General features: G+C 41.1%; 1 protein-coding gene across 2 annotated transcripts; it reads right to left on the bottom strand.

Moving 5' to 3' along the window:
• Positions 1 to 2,313: 2,313 nt before the first annotated feature.
• LOC135228210 (zinc finger protein 84-like) lies at positions 2,314 to 17,098 on the bottom strand. 2 transcript variants are annotated; one of them, XM_064271973.1, is made up of 4 exons: positions 16,876 to 17,098; positions 12,778 to 12,928; positions 8,664 to 8,790; positions 2,314 to 6,527 (listed from the first exon to the last, which is right to left on the bottom strand). In XM_064271973.1, exons 2-4 carry the CDS (start codon positions 12,790 to 12,792, stop codon positions 5,470 to 5,472), a joined length of 1,200 nt encoding a protein of 399 aa, XP_064128043.1. In that variant the 5' UTR covers positions 12,793 to 12,928; positions 16,876 to 17,098; the 3' UTR covers positions 2,314 to 5,469. The 2 variants fall into 2 exon arrangements, with proteins under 2 accessions (XP_064128043.1, XP_064128042.1); XM_064271972.1 differs by having other exon boundaries at positions 12,778 to 17,098.
• Between the last annotated feature and the right edge of the window lie 563 nt (positions 17,099 to 17,661).

Raw genomic sequence — 17,661 nt, 5'->3', positions numbered from 1 at the left:
AATTGTAGCCTGTTATTTTCCTAATAAACCACGTAACTGTGAGCTCTGTGTGGCCACTGCAACAGATTATTGAACCCAGCAGAGAAGCAGAGAGTGCTGTGGGGAGGACAGCTGGTGTCAGAATTGGTAAAAAGGATGAAGAGTGGAGGTATGCCTGACCTCCACCTCATGGTAATCGGCTTTGGGCTAATACTGGTGGTCCCGATTCTCCTCCTCCCTCCTGAAGTCAGGCAACTTCTCACACTACCGGCTTACGTGTATGTGTGTGTGTGTCATACATAAATACGAATATATGAAAATTCATAGATGACTATATATACCATGTATTTTCTAATTATTCACTAGCTTTTTAACTTTTGTTAATCATAAGTTTAAAGTGTTCATAGTAGAGTGTGACGGTATTTTCTTTAGAACGTTCCTTTTAATATCACCAGGATCTGTAGTGATGATGTCTCCTTCATCCGGTCGTTTGCAATTTGAGTTTCTAATTTCTCTTAATCAGTCTAGATAGGGGTTTATCCGTTTTATATGCTCAAAGAACCAACTTTGTCTTTATGGATTTTATTGTTCGTACTCTATTTTTATTGACTTTCGCTTTTTCTTTATTATTTCCAGTCGATTTACTTGGGATTTAATTTGCTTCCCTTTTTCTAGCTCTTTAAGTTGAGGCTTATAGCATTGCTATTACTTTTCTTCTTTTCTAATATAAGCATTTAAAGTTACAAATTTCCCTCTAAGCACAGTGTTAGATGCATTCCACTAATTTTGATATGTTGTGATTTCATTACCATTTAGTTCAAACTATTTTGACTTTTCTTTTGATTTCTTTATTCTGTGTGTTATTTAGAAATGTGTTGCCTAATTACAGGTGTTTTGGTATTTTCTAGATGAATTATTGTTGATTTTTAATGTAATTCTGTTGAAAACATATGTGATTTTAATACATTGAGGCCTGATTTATGGATTTGCATATGGTCTGTCTTGGTGAGTGTTCCATATACACTTGGAAATAATGTTCATTCTTTAGATTTTGGGTGTAGAGGACGATAAATGTCAATTAGGCCAGGATGACTCACAGAACTGTTCACATCTTTCACATCTTCCTTGATTTTTGGGAGGGCAGTTGTTCTGTCAGCTACTGAGAAAGGGGAGTTCAGGTCTCCGTGTATGATTATGCATTTGTCTACTTCTTTCTTTAGTTCTATTTTTAAAACTGTTTTATTGTGTAATTCACATACCATAAAACTTACCCATTGTAAAAATGATTTTTTAGTAAGTTGGTAGAGATATGAACCCAACACCAAAATCCAGTTTTAGAACATTTCTGTCATCCCAAAAAGTTCTTCGTGGCATTTGCAGTTAGTCCCCTGCCTAAGGCAACCACAGATCTGCTTTCTGTCTCCCTTGTCTGGACATTTCATATAAAAGCAATATATAGTCTTTTATGTTTGGCTTCTTTCATGCCTCATCCATGTTGTCGCACATCTTTATTGATGAACTTCATTGTATGGCTATCCCAAATTTTCTTTATCCATTTACCCGTTGAATCTGGATTGTTTCTAGTATTTGGCTATTGTCAGTAATTCTGCTAGGAACTGGCATACTTGGTAAGGTTGGGGTGCTGTCTTATAGGACACACTGTATGCTTTGAACCATCAACTGATACAAACCATTTCTCCCATAGCTGTAATACACAGGGAAGCAAGAGGTGGACATGTAAATAATAATTCACTCATAGTTTTTGTTTTCCATCCCAGCAACCTTCTCCAGGTTAGAGATTTTGTTTCTCAAGGAAGAACTGCTTCTGTCAAGTGACACACAGTTCTTTGACACTGGAAGTTAAGAATGGTATCTTGAACTCATGGCAGTGAATCAACAGTCAGAGAAGTTACAACCACTAATAGGCAGGAGTGTTGAATCCAAGAAATTAAGGTGTTGCTCCTACACAGTTGGTACAGTGTAGACTATGCATGGAACCTAGCAGTTTCACTGGCCAGCCTCTTCATAGTTCCATGGATGATAGCAAAGTTCAATAGGAGACTAAAGCACCCCTGTAAGGACAGGACCACTAGAAACTTAGATTCTTTAGGAATGAAGACTTGGATTAGCTCACAAGGTTGCAAACCTTGATCGGCCAGCTGCTGACTGAGGGCAAGCATGACATGTGTCATGGATTGAATTGTGTCCTGCCCAAAAATATGTCAACTTGGTTAGGCCATGATTCACGGTGTTCTCTGGTTGTCCTCCAGTTTGCGATCGTAATTTTATGTTAAGAGGATTAGGGTGGGATTATAACACCACCCTTAACTCAGGTCACCTCCCTGATCCAGTGTAAAGGGAGTTTCCGGGGGGTGTGGCCTGCACCACCTTTTATCTCTCAAGAGATAAAAGGAAAGGGAAGCACGCAGAGTTGGGGACCTCACACAACCATGAAAGCAGCACCAGGAGCAGAGCACGTCCTTTGGACCTGGGGTCCCTGCACTTGAGAAGCTCTCTGACCAGGGGGAGATTGGGGCAAGGACCTTCCTCCAGAGCTGACAAACACAGAAACCCTTTCCCTGGAGCTGACACCCTGAATTCAGACTTGTAACCTACTAGACTGTGAAAGATTAAATTTCTCTTTGTTAAAGCCATCCACCTGTGATATTTCTGTTACAGCAGCACTAGATAACTAAGACATCTTCCATTTTGTGATTGATGTAATTTTCCCATGTGTTGTAAATCCTAATCTCTGCCTGTGGTTAATGAGGCAAGATTAGATTATGTTAAATAGGATTAGAGTAGGATGTAATACCCTGTCTTAGGCCATATCCCTGATCCAATGTAAAGGGAGTTTTCCTGGTGTGTGGTCTGTACCACATTTTATCTTACAAGAGATGAAAGGGAAGCGAGTGGAGAGTGGGGGACCGTATACCACCAAGAAAGCAGAGCCAGGTGCATGCGTCCTTTGGACCTGGGGCCCCTGTGCTTAAAAGTTCCTAGGCCAGGGAAGATTGATGACAAGGACCTTTCTCCAGAGCTGACAGAGAAAGCCTTCCCTTAGAGCTGATGCCCTGAATTTAGACTTCTAGCCTACTAGACTCTGAGAGAATAAATTTCTCTTTGTTGAAGCCATCCACTTGTGGTATTTCTGTTATAGCAGTGCTGGATGACTAAGACAACATGGAACAGGTAGCAGAAGGAAGCTACAGAGAAAATATCAACCATAATTTCATGGGAAGTATAGATGACTGTACCTGCTGTGCATATTTTTGTATGTCAACAAAGTTTTCCCTTCCTTATTTTGTTTGATGGGGAACATTGGTGAGGTTTAATTTTATAGTTAATAGGATATGAGATCAAGTAAAGTCACGTTGCAGCTAGAGATTCTGGAGTTGAGATGTAAATAATGACTTATGGAGCTCTATGTTTCCTCTTATTGGGGAAGGGTGAGAGTATCTTTGATGAATAGTTGATTCATAATAGGCAGAAACACAAAATTATTTATGTTATATAAGTGTTACAGAAAGGTATGAAGAGTGCTGAATAACAAAATGGATGAACTGTCCTGATCCTGGGTCTGCTTAGTCATCAGATTCATTTCTTCTCCTTCCCCTGCCTCCTCTGATCTCAGGGCAGGGGGAATCTGCCCTAGGGGATGCAGTCCAGCCCCCTATATCAGCTGTCTCTAGTTGAGTTTGGTTACTGGGAAGTGCTGGTAGAGGATTGAGGGTGTGAGAAGTCAGGTTATTTCTTCCCATCTGTGCCTCAGGTAGTGTCTCTAGTAATGGCCGCATCTCCCTTGTGGCTCCAGCTCTTCCTGGATAGATCCACCATGGTTCTTGCCTGTACTGGATGACCCTGGGCTCCGGTAACACCATCTCCTCCCTTTATTTCTCCAGCCTACTGGTAGTAATGAATTACTGCTGCTAACTTCTGGAATGCTTCACTCATTCTTTTGGCTTCTCATCATTTATGTAGCTAACTTCCTTTGTTAAACTCCCCCAATTTTAAATACTTACTTTCTGTTTTCCAAGCTGAACCCTAACTGAAAAGCAAGTCCACAGCGTTCTCATATGATACTTGAGAACGATGGAGACCGCATATGGGATGTGTAAGAAATTTGAGATCAAAGTCATCCCCAAAAGCAATACTTTGGTAACCGAAACCCTAACTGTAACCTTTAACACAACCCCATCTGCAAATAATGTTTGCTCTTGGATAAAGACTCTAAAGACCATTGTCCATGAGCAGGGACAGTATAACATGATGACATACTAACTTAAAATACAGAGGGTTTCTTGGCGGCATTGTCTTTAATCTATGTACACCTGAACTTACACAGAAGCCTCACTGAGAAGAACAGGAGAATGTGCTTTGTGGGTCTTTTATTTTCACCACCTCCATTTTGTATATATTTAAGATGACGAGTAATACAATTCAGACCATCTTTCATTTGCTCACTTCTTAACGTGTATTCTTGCCTTTGTGTATGTAATATAAACAATAATTCTGTATAAGAACTAATGACTCAGGTAGCGGGAGAAAAAAAAAGCGGAAGACTTTATAAAAATGCTAGTTTCTATTGTTGAAGGAAAAGCACAGTAAATGTTCTCAAATTCATTTACATGGGCGATAAGTATCTGGTAATTAAAAAAAATTTTAACTACATGTTAAATAATAAGTCAGTCATTTTATAGAACTGGCTAATATTGTTATGGTATGAGGTAAAACATTTTGTATGTAGAACCATGACAGGTGTCATGCTCTGAAACACATGATATATATCATGTTCATAATTATATTAATTTCATATATCCTATCAAAATACATAAGTAGCTATACCAAAAACCAAACCAAACCCACTGCCGCTGAGTCGATTCTGACTCACAGTGACCCCATAAGACAGAGTAGAACTTCCCCATAGGGTTTCCAAGGAACGCCTGGTGGATTCAAACTGCCAACCTTCTGGTTAGCAGCCATTATACTTAACCACTATGCCTCCAGGGATTCCAAGTAGCTGTCCTCAGGAATATATGCCTTACATACCTCTGAAGCAACGTTTCCTACTCTGCTGTCATGATTATTGAATTTATATACAGGTTTTAAAAGTTCCATGTGCCTACCATTTAGAATTGAGGATGTTATATTTAATGCAGTATCTCAGTTGGAAACCGAAGTTCTTTTGAATATTATTTTTATGAAAATACTTTCCTCCTGTATTTACTTAAGTCATGATTTTTCTCCTCAGTATGAATAACCTGATTTTCAATAGGTTAGACTATTTGTTGAGTGGTTTCCTATACTCTGTTCACCACATTCACCGCATTCATAGGCTTACTCTCCCACTTGACATCCTGATGTTTAGCATGACTTCCACCTAAAGACTTTGCTGCACTCAAGGCATTCATAGGATTTCCATAAATGAGTTATCTGGTATAGAAAGAAGTGTGATTACTTTCTTTAAAATTTCTCACATTAACTGTATTCTTAAGTTTTCTCTTCTATGTGAGTTCTCTGATGAATCATGAGGTGTGATTTCTGGGAGAAAGCTTTTCCACACTTACTGCATCCATAGGGTTTCTCTCCTGTATGAGTTCTCTGATGAATAATGAGCTGTGATTTCCAAATAAAGGCTTTCTGACATGCATTACATCCATAGGGTTTTTCTCCTGAATGAGTTTTCTGATGTCTAATGAGGAGTGACTTCCCACTGAAGGCTTTGCCACATTCGCTGCATCCGTATGGTTTCTCTCCTGAGTGAGTCCTCTGATGATCATTGAGACTTGACTTCTCTCGGAAGGCTTTGCCACATTCACTGCATCCATAGGGTTTCTCTCCCGAATGAATTCTCTGATGCTTATTGAGACTTGCCTTCTCTCGGAAGGCTTTTCCGCATTGACTACATCCATAGGGTTTCTCTCCTGTGTGACTTCGCTGATGTATAATGAGCTGTGATATCTGAGAGAAGACTTTACTACAGTCATTGCATTCATAGGGTTTCTCTCCCGTATGAATTCTCTGATGTGTAATGAGATGTGACTTGCGAGAGAAGGCTTTCCCACATTCACTACATCCAAAAAGTTTTTCTCCTGTGTGAACTGTCTGATGTGTAACAAGGTGTGACTTCTGGGAAAAGGCTTTGCAACATTGATTGCATTTAAAGGGTTTCTCTCCTGTATGAGTTCTCTGATGTACAATGAGCTGTGACTTCTTGCTGATGACCTTTCCACATTCATTACATTCATAGTACTTTAATCCAGCATGAGTTTTTTCACATTTGGTATAGAGCCATGACTTCTCATATCCATTGAACTTAGCAGACTTCTTCCTTCTGTAGTTTCCCCTCTGAGTAAATATATCTAATGGATATTTCAAACATTTTCCATTTGACATATACATATCAGGTCTTTGCTTTAAAGGTGTGAAGTTCGCACCTGACTGAAATAACTTTCCATTTGCATTACTTCCGTGATCCTTTTCCAATCTTTTAAGCTTGTCTTGGAGTTCCTGGTGCCAAGCTACATAATCATCAATGTTCCCGTATTCTAGAAAGAACAATAAACACATCTTGTGACTCCTTGAAAAACTGCATTTATAAACTGTGTTGTTATTGTTAGCTGCTGTAGAGCTGGCCCCCAACTCATGGCAACCCCATGCATGACAGAATGAAACACTGCAAACCCTGCACCATCCTCATGATGGGTTGCAAATTGGACATTGTGATCCATAGGGTTTTCATTGGCTGATTTTCAGAAGTAGATTCCCAGGCCTTTCCTCCTAGTTTGTCTTAGTCTGGAAGCTCCACTGAAACCTGTTCAGCATCATAGCAACATGCAAGCCTTCACTGACAGATGGATGGTAGTTGCGTATGAAGTGCGCTGGCCAGGAATCAGACCCAGGTCTCCAAATAAAAGGCAAGGGTTCTACCACTGAACCACCACTGCCTCCTTGTGAACTGTAACTGTGGAAATAATCAGGCACAAAAGTTTGGGAATTGAAATTAAATAAAGCCCTCTCATGAACTGGGGTAGGAAACTGATAATTGATTAGGGAGAAACAACAACAACACAGCTTGGACTGAATAGGCTGTTAGAGGCCAAGACAGAAGAATCTGTTCTAAACAAAGGTAAGGTTTCATTTCCTTATGATCAACACTATCAAAGGCAAAAAATGTTGCACTAGAAGTTAGGGAATGGTGACTTCAAAGTTATCACTTTGGTTACAGGCATAGAAGGAATGGACTCTCATAAAAGGAATCAAAGAAAGAATAGAAAAAATGATGTGGGTATATAATAGCAATAGGAAGCATTTAAAAATGGAAGAAAATGGGAGGAGTTAGAAAATCGAGAGGAAAGAAAATGAATCCTTGAGTGCATAAGAAACCTATCAGTGGGGTAGAGGAAAGAGGACTATACAGGGTCTTATACATGAGAATCCCCATGCATCTGTTAGTTTGTGATACTGTGGGGGCTTTCATGTTGCTGTGATGCTGGAAGTTATGCCACCAGTACTCAAATACCAGCAGGGTCACCCATGGAGGACAGGTTTCAGCTGAGCTTCCAGACTATGACAGATTAGGAAGAAGGACCTGGCAGTCTACTTCTGAAAAGCATTAGCCAGTGAAAACCTTATGAATAGCAGCGGAACATTGTCTGATATAGTGCCAGAAGATGGGCCCCTCAGGTTGGAAGGCACTCAAAATACAACTGGGGAAGAGCTGCCTCCTCAAAGTAGAGTTGGCCTTAGTGACATGGATGGAGTCAAGCTTTCGAGACCTTCATTTGCTGATGTGGCGGGACTCAAAATAAGAAGAAATAGCTGCAAACATCCATTAATAATCGTAAAGGATATCATGCTTGGTAAAGTAGTGGGTCAGCCAAAAAAAGCAAGACCTTCAGTGAAATGGACTGACACAGTGGCTGCAACAATGGGCTCAAGCATAACAATTATGAGGGTGGCGCAGGACTGGGCAGTATTCCGCTCTGTTGTACATAAGGTTGCTATGAGTTCGAACTGACTCGATGGCACCTGACAACAACAACATACATGAGAAAGGCATGGTTCAGCTCCTAAGTACAGATAAGGGGGCATACCTCACTCTAAAATCAAAGCAAGAACGCCCATATTGCTCAAATATGTGTAAATGTTGTATGTTGTTATGTCTCTGCATCTGAGAAGCTTGTGTCAACAGTCTTGAGTCACTTCAAGAAGAGTTCTCTAAACAATTCAAAGGTATCAACCCTTCACTAAAACGTCAGTATTCACAGATCACAATCAAACTGGTATTTAAATTCCACAGCCTCACATCTGATAGGTTATCAACCACAGACCTGAAAAGCTCTGACTAGAGATACCGCCATCTATTATCCATGGCTGTTTTCACTCTAAACTGAAGATTGTATCTGGTTTGATAACTTGAAAGCCCGTTCATGGGAAACCACACCGGACCTGAGTCCAGTGGCCTGGGCTTTAGGCTTCTGAAGAATAATGAAAATTTAAGCTTCAGAGGCTTTAGGTCTTTCAATTGGGATATACGCGTGGAAAACACTCTGAAAACAAAAAGGACTGAGAATTTGTGAATTCTTAAAGTCTTAAATACTTCAAAGGCCACACAATTTTTGCCAAATTAGTAGGAAAGGACAATGACTGGTCAGAGTGAGTCAACAGGAAGCTGTCCTTACCCAGTGACACAAGGCTGCTCAAGTTCTCCAACATCACGTTTCTGTACAAATTCTTCTGAGCAGGGTCCAGAAGCTGCCATTCCTCCCATGTGAAGTCCACAGAGACATCCTCAAATGACAACGATCCCTGAAAGGGCGTGTTCACAGTAAATCTGAAGACACTCACACTGGATAATTTAACCACTGGTTGCCTTCAAAGTCGCTACCCCACCTTCTTTCTTGCCAACAGAATCCTATTTACTTTAGAAGTGAAAATGTGTCCAGTCCCAGGTAATGAATCTTAACTCTTCTAAGCAAATATGGATGGTACTATACTACGCTTTGTCAGAAACTTGGTTCTTTAGTCTCCCTTACACCTAGACTGAGCCCCGTGACTATGTTCTGCTGATTCATTCTGGTCAATGGCAGGTAGCAAGCAGTCTCCATGGGAGTTTTGGGGAAGCTTTTGCTTTTCTGATAAAACATAGATACTAATAGGGCCCTTTGCCCCCCTCCACCATCCTTCCTGCATTTAATACCGATGTCATACATGGATCTGCAGTAGCCATGCTGAACCATGGAGCAATACGTGTGTGGATAGAAAGGCAACTTATTAAGTATGGCCAAGTTAAAAATTAGCAATATTCTAATCTCTCAGGACACCAGTGAAGAGCTGTGGCAGCCCTAGCCTGCCTACTTGCGTGCGTCTTACAGGAGAAAATTGAGGATGACCATATTGTTAAAGCTACCATTATATAGGTCTTCCATTACTCATAACTGAAAGCATTCTTAACTGATACATTTATTCTGACCACTTTTATCAGGGTCCATTATATAGACTGTCTATCATATACCTAGTCTTTCATTATACTTTATTTGAGAAGCAAATTTTTTACAAAGTCCTGTTATTGTACTTTAAGTTCTTTAAAAAACACAGAATGATATATATTATTGAAAAATGTGTTAGGTACTACGTTAGGTGCTGTCAGTACAAAGATGAATAAAACACATCTTTCCCTCAAAAGAGCTTTCAATCTTTTGTTAAAAAAAAAACCAAACCCGTTGCCATCGAGTCGATTCCGACTCAATCTTGCATAGCAAGTCAAATTTATACACGGCTATGATGGCACTATGACAGAAACACATAGGTGGTACAATTAAAACTACACTGAGTTACCATTTACACCCACTAGAATGGCAAAACTTAAACACTTTATCCTGTCAAGGGTTGATATGGATGTAGATGAATGGAAACTAACACACTGCTGGTAAAGTGTAGATTGGTACAAAGATTTTGTAAAACAATTTGGCATTATCTTGTAAAGGTGAACATTCATTTTCCCATGATTCAGTAATTCCATTCTCTATGTTTATACCTTAGAGCAGGAGTCAGCAAACTATGACCCATGGGCCAACTCCAACCCAGCCCAGTGCTTGTTTTTGTAAATGAAATGTATTGGAACACTGGTAGATAAATTTGTTAATATACTATCTGTGGCTGCTTTGGGGATGAAGTAGCAGCGCTGAGTAGTTGTTATAGAGATCTTATGGCTTGCAAAGCCTAAATATCTACCATCCGTTTTTTGAGTCCTTCGTTTGCCCCTTAAGGGCACAAATGGCCAGGACCTGGTTTTCTTTTCTTTTTTTAATTGTACTTTAGATGAAGGTTTACAGAGCAAATTAGTTTCTCATTAAACAATATACATATTTTTTCATGACATTGGTTACCAACCCCACGACATCTCAACACTCTCCCCTTTTCAACCCTGGGTTCCCCATTACCAGCTTTCCTGTCCCGTCTGCCTTCTCGTCCTTGCCCCAAGGCTGGTGTGCCCATTTAGTCTTGTTTTATGGGCCTATCTAATGACTGAAGGATGAACCCCAGGAGTGACTTCAGTACCAAGTTAAAACGGTGTCTTGGGGCCTTACTCTCAGGGTTTTTCTAGTCTCTGTCAGACCAGTAAGTCTGGTCTTTTTTTGTACCAACTCGTTCTTTACAGAGAAAGTTTGCCAACCCATACTTAGAAACCTTCTTGCCCACATATACCAGGTGACAAGTATAAGCCTATTCACAGCATCATTGTTTAAAATAGCAAATTTAAAACAGTTCAAATACTCATTGACAGAAAAATAGATAAACAGCGACACTGGATTAGCCAGCAGTAAAATGTATGAGCTACAGCTCTATATAAGAACATAGATGAAACTTAAAAATACATTTTAAAATATCAGAAATAAAAATAATGTAACTGTTTTTCCTTGTGTTTTAAGCTGATGGAAATATCACAAACAAAACTGCTCAACTTTAATAAATATGTATTCCTGTACAATTTTTACAAACTATAATCCATACTGTTTCATCCATATCTTAATCTTACATTGTAAGAATATATTTCTCCCCAGTATTAGTTTTTAATCTATGTTTTTAACTTTCATTCAAAGACTCTAATAGCCTTTCTTTAAAATCACTGGAAAATTAGAGATGATCTAAATAAATGGAACAATATTACATTTCTCCACTCCCACTGCCATCGAGTCGGTTCCCACTCATAGTGACCCTATAGGACAGAGTAGAACTGCCCCATAGAGTTTCCAAGGAGCGCCTGGCGAATTCGAACTGGTGACCTCTTGGTTAGCAGCTGTAGCACTTAACCACTACGCCACGAGGGTTTCCATTACACGTCCATGGATCCAATATTTTGTTAAAATGGCTAAACTTCCCAAATTGATTTACAGATTTAATGCCATTCCTATCAAAAGCCCAGCATGCTTTTTTTTTCAGAAATGGACAAGCTGATCCTAAAATTCACAGGAAAATACAAGGGACCCAGAATAGCCAAACAATCTTGCAAATGAAAACGAAGTTGGAGGACTAATGCTTCCAGACTGTAAAGTTACTACAAAGCTACAGGAACGAAGACGGTTTAGCGCTGGCAAAAGGACAGACATACAGATCAGTGGAACAGACTTTAGAGTCCAAAACTAATAAACCCTTACATTTATGGTCAACTGATTTTTTTCCTTAAATTTTATTTATTTATTTTTTTTATTGAGAGTGTACGCAGCAAAACATAATACCAATTCAACAGTTTCTACATGTACAATTTTGTGACGATGATTACATTCTTCAAGTTGTGCAACCACCTGGTCAACTGATTTTTGATAAGAGTGCCAAGACAACTTAGTAGAGAAAGAATTGTCTTTTCAACAAACAGTGCTGGGACAGTAGATACCCACAGGCAGAAGAATGAATGTGGACTACTACTTCACACCATTTTAAAAGCTTAACTCAAAGCAATTTATAGACTTAAATGTAAGAGCTAAAACTATAAAACTCTTAGAAGGTATAAATCTTCATGACCTTGAATTAAGCAATGATTTCTTAGATATGACACCAAAAACACAATCAATAAAAGAAAAAATAAGTTGGACTTTACCAAAATTAAAAACTTTTGTGCTTAAAAGGACACCATCAAGAAAGTGAAAAGATAATCCAAGAGAATAGAAAACATACACAAATGTTCATAGTCATATTATCCATAATGACCAAAATTTGGAAACAATCTGATGTCCAGCAGCTAAAGAACAGATGAACAAAATGTCGTATATTCACACAAGGGAATATTATTCCACAATAAAAAAGCATACAGTACTGATACACGCTCCAATATGGATGAACCTTGAAAATATTATGCTATGTGAAAGAAACCAGTCACAAAAGATCACACATTGTATGATTTTACTTATATGAGATACATAGACTGGCAAATCCATAGAGACAGAAAGTATATTAGTGGTTGCCTAGAGTTGGGGGGAAGAACGAAGGGGAAGGAATGGGGGTACATGCTAATGAGTAGAGGGTTTCTTTTTGAGGGGAAGAAGATACTATAAAATTAGATCATAGTGATGGTTGTACAATCCTGTAAACTTACTAAAAAACATTAAATTATCCACTTTAAATGGGTAAATTGTGGGGAATTCCAAGTGAGGAATAAATAAAAACTCAGGCTGGGGTGAATGACATGATGAACCTGTCTGTTCAATGTCACTGAACTGTACCTGTCATTGAAACAAAAGGTGTTTTGTTACCTAAATATTTGCCACAGTAAAAAACTGTTGTTTAACAAACACTCACCTCAGACTTGGTCATTTTCTGCTGCTCTTGGGAAATGGCCAGCAATTCTACTATGCTGTGAGTCTTCTGGACTCTGTCCTAATGCCCAGGTTGGAGGTCTAAGGTCAGGACTTTCTTCACCAAGGATGAATCTTTGGTCCTGGAATCTCCTCTTTATATCAAATAAGCCAATTAGTTCCTGGGAGCTGGAATCTGTTTAATCAGTTGCAAGTTCTCTTTAGTTGAGGCAGCCTCCTAAATCTCCCTTTTTTTGACAGAAACACTTTCATTTGAAGCCCAGACCAGGTCTTCTATAGATTCTAAACAGAGCTAACAGGGACCCAAAACACTGGAGTGGGCAGATGGAAACCACAGCACTAATAGCATTTAACCCAAGTGCTCTCTCTAAACATCAAAACCCCGTTAATTCCATGATCACCTCTGAGATTTACTCAATAGTTCTGCAAATATTTCCTCAAGACAAGACCCCTTGGTACAGAATACCTAGGTACTTGGCAGTAAAATGTGTTTCAAGCAAAGCAGAAAAAAATGAGACAAGGAATAAAACACAGTTCAAGTTGAGCTTTTTCATTTGCCAGCTATGTGATTTTAAGCAAGTCATTTGACTGGGCTTGGTTGTTTAATTTTTTTAAAATGGTGATGGAAATAGGAACCGTGTGGAATGTAAGTATTAAAGGAGATATTGAAATAAAAACCAAAAAACCCATTTCTGTGGAGTCGATTCTGACTCATAGCGACCCTATAGGGCAGAGTAGAACTGCCCATAGAGTTTCCAAGGAGTGGCTGGCAGATTTGAACTGCTGACCTTTTGGTTAGCAGCCATAGCACTTAACCACTATGCCACCAGGGTTTCCACTGAAATAAAAGTGCCTACTAATTTTTTTTTTTTTTTTACTCATAATAAGAAGCAGGCAGTAGAATGATCAAGAGAAGTGTTTCTGGAGCCTGAATGCATATGTTGAAATCTCACTTTGCCAATGAAGACCCCATCAACTCGTCAACCTGAAATGACACACACGCCCCTTGTTTCTGCGCTTGGAAGCGACGATTAGAGCCCTCTGGCCTTGCCTTGCAAGCAGTGGGACTAAGAGAAAGATGGCAAAATCCAAATACAGACCTGCCTGTGTAGGGATGCCTTTGAAGTATAAACTTGTATGGTCTGTAAGAGGCCTCCCATTGAATTCCATAGCTCTTGTCTCACATAAGATTCCATAGCACCTGCCGTGGATTGAATTGTGTCCCCCCAAAATATCTGTCAACTTAGCTGGGCTGTGAGTCCCAGTATTGTGTAATTATCCACCGTTTTATGTGATTTCACTATGTGTCGTAAATCCTATCACTATGATGAAATGAGATGGATTAGTGGCACTTACACTATTGAGCTCTACAAGACAGATGGTGTCTTAAGCCAATCTCTTTGAGATACAAAAGAGAGAAGCCAGCAGAGAGACAGCGGGACCTCATACCACCAAGAAGGCAGTGCTAGGAGCAGAGCACGTCCTTTGGACCTGAGGTTTCTACATTGAGATGCTTCCAGACCAAGGGAAGACTGATGACAAGGACCTTCCTCCATAGCCGACAGAGAGGGAAAGCCTTCTCCTGGAGCTGGCGCCCTGAATTTGGACTTCTAGCCTACTGGACTGTGAGAGAATAAACTTCTCTTCGTTAAAGCCATCGACTTGTGGTATTTCTGTTATAGCAGCACGAGATAACTAAGTCAGCACCTCATTCTGGGATGTCTGAAGAATCTCTACCTGATTTTTTTGGCAGCAAGGGTGAGACTGTGAGGAAGAAAGAGACTGTGTGTGTGTGTGAATGTAACATAGCAAATAGGAAATGAAAACATTAATTTCACTTCTAAATGCAGCCATGAAATTAAATAACAATTCATTAAAAGAATAATTCAACAGTTTCTTCTCAAAATACCAGAAACTTCATTTCAGCCTCACAATTTTCTAGAGTCCTAAATTAGTTAATACATAAAAAGAGCTTAGAACTGTGACTGACACATAAACATTTAGTAAGTACTAGTTACTGTTGTTATTATCACATGAAATAATGGTACAGAAATCAGAAAGTACACACAAACTAAATCAACAACTATTATCCATAATCTTCCTACTTCAAAGGCACCTCTTATAAGCTGATAGAAACCATGCTGACATTATTACAAAATGTGGTCTTATGGTTTTTTAAAAATTTTGAACTGGCTTTTACACTACATAGTGAACATATGTTCAGGCCAATAAATAAACTCATAGGACTGTTATCATAGGTCACCCAATCAGTTCTCAATCACTAACCCACAAAGGAATCCTAACCCCTCACTCCTGCCCCACCACACCCACATTCATTACCTCTGAGTCGCCCCATCATCAGCTCCCACAGGGCCTCCCTAAATATTAACCAAGGAGGCACCTCCAATGACTCATGCCCAAAGGCCCCCAATTACTTTCCCCACAATCCATTCACTAACCCCTACAGACCAGCCAACATCTGCCATCAAGATGTCCCTGGTCCCCAACCATTTACCCTCTGAGGGTCAGTCATTATTCTTAAAGCCCTCCCAGTCAATTCCACAGCTCCCCAGTCAATCACTTGCAAAGGCCCTTTGGTTACTTGTTGCCACCAATCATAACCTCCCACAAGCCCTGCAATGCCTAATCACTCACACCCACTTGGCCCCATCACTATTCTCATACAACCCTATTGCATACACCCACAATTTCCAAGACTGATCCTCAAAAGTAATAATCCTATAGGCCTCCTAATGAGTCACCCTTATTGTTCCCACAAAATGTCACCCCAATTGTCCAGATCTACTGTATCCCCAATCAGGCATTCCTACAGCCTACCCCACTCCAATTACCCACTGCCAGTCTCTGGCCTCCATTCACAGGCTGCCAAAGCATTCACCATTTCACCCCATCACTTACTCTCCCAGTGATTCATTCCCAGGCTTCCTCAATCACTGAGTCCCACAAGTTCCCCAATCATTCATCCTTAATAATCCCCAATTCTTCACCCATGAGGCCCAGTCACTGACATAAACTGACATCCTATACTCATTTCCCCCATGAGCCTACAATTAATCACACATACAGCACCAGCCCTGCCCCCATTACCTAAAAAAAATAATAATATTTACCCCCCATAAAATCAACCAAACTCGTTGCCTTGGAGTCGATGCCAACTCATAGCGACCCTATAGGACAGAGTAGAACTGCCCCCTAGGGTTTCCAAGGAGTGGCTGGTGGATTCGAACTGCTGACCTTTTGATTAGCAGCTAAGCTCTTAACCACTACGCCCCAGGACTCACCAACCCCCATAAAAACAAAAACCAAACCCACTGCCGTCGAGTCGATTCCCACTCATAGCAACCCTATATGACAGAGTACGACTGCCCGATAGAGTTTCCAAGGAGCGCCTGGCGGATTTGAACTACCGACTTCTTTGTTAGCAGCCATAGCACTTAACCACCATGCCACCAGGGTTTCCAACTAACCCCCATAGGTCTCCCAAATCAGTCATTCCTGAGGCACAGAAATAATTCAGTGAGAAAAAAAAATCTTCCCTCCAGTAATGAAATCTTCCTGTTCACTGAAACTTCACAGACCCCACCAATCCCAAAACCGCACAAAACCACAATTATTCACCTCACAAACATTAAATCTCATGGCCCCTCCAAAGAGCAAATTCCAGTTGCCCTTCACTGATCCTATCAGACACCCAATTTCTGCTCTCCAAGTATACTTCAATCACGATGCACCCCAAGTCCAAATCTTCACACCTTGAAATCACTGACACCTGTAGACCAACTCAGGCCCACAGGTCCCCAATCATTCACCCCCCCTCAGGTACCCTGAAAGCACCAACAACGAGCATACCTCCATCCCTTACCCCTAAAGCTGCCTAATCATCGCCCACGGACACCATGATTACAGATCCACAGACCCCAAACACTGGCCCTAACAGGACCCCAATCACTCATTCCTCAGTAACTCCAACCATTTAAAACAAAACCTATTCCATACCTCCTCTCGGCACGCCTATTCCCCCCACCCCCATCATTCACCGTACAGGCTCCCAATTACTCACCTCAACTGGCAACCCCAATCACTGGTCCGCATGCCCCCAGTCACTGACCCCTACAGGACCCCAACCAAGCTGTCAAGTCCCAATCAATAAAATCCATAGTCCCCGCCCTTTCTGTGACTCACCACATCGCTCCCCCCACAAAGGCCTAACCACCCGCTCCTCGGAGTCTCCGACCCCTCCGCCACCCCCAAGAGCTCGTCCACATTCCTAATCGTTCATAACCGTTTCCCCGCCCCCCACCCCCACCCCCACCCCACTGACCCCCCCCAACGCTGTCCCTTCCCCCCACCGGCCGGAAGTCCGCGCATGCTCTGCGGAGCCGCCCCCGCGGGTCTTCCCCTGACCGAGCTGCGAGCGAGTCAGTGCTCGCGGCCTGTCCCCGCCCCACACCCCGTTACGCCTCCGCCCGGTGGCGCCCAGGCGGACGGCCTTGCTAGATGTCCCCGCAAAACTACATCTGCCGGCCCTGGAGGCACAGTGTTTTAGGTGCTTAGCTGCTAACGGAAAGGTCTGCAGTTGAACCCACCAGCCTCTCTGCGGGAGAAAGATATGGCAGTCTGCTTCCGCAAAGATTTTGGAAACCCTGTGGGGCAGTTTTACTCTGTCGTATAGGATTAAAAAACTGCTATGAGGGAATTACCTTGATGGCAGCGAGTTTGGTTTTTTTTTGTTTTTTTTTGTTTTTTTTTTGCCCTAGAACTACACTTCCCAGAGGCCCATTCGCCATAGAACTACATTTACCCGAGGGCACCGCGGCGCCGCACCATAAACACGGGCACGTCTCGC

Source organism: Loxodonta africana, chromosome 19 (genome assembly GCF_030014295.1).
Source record: "Loxodonta africana isolate mLoxAfr1 chromosome 19, mLoxAfr1.hap2, whole genome shotgun sequence".
Taxonomy (NCBI): Eukaryota; Metazoa; Chordata; class Mammalia; order Proboscidea; family Elephantidae; genus Loxodonta; species Loxodonta africana.
This window is presented reverse-complemented; position numbering and strand designations above follow the sequence as displayed.

Bases quoted from the DNA above. Each gene is read 5' to 3' on its own strand.
- LOC135228210 (XM_064271972.1), bottom strand. The intron at 6,528-8,663 runs GTAAGGACAGCT...TGTTCTTTCTAG, and splicing joins GAGCAGCCTTGTGTCACTGG to AATACGGGAACATTGATGAT.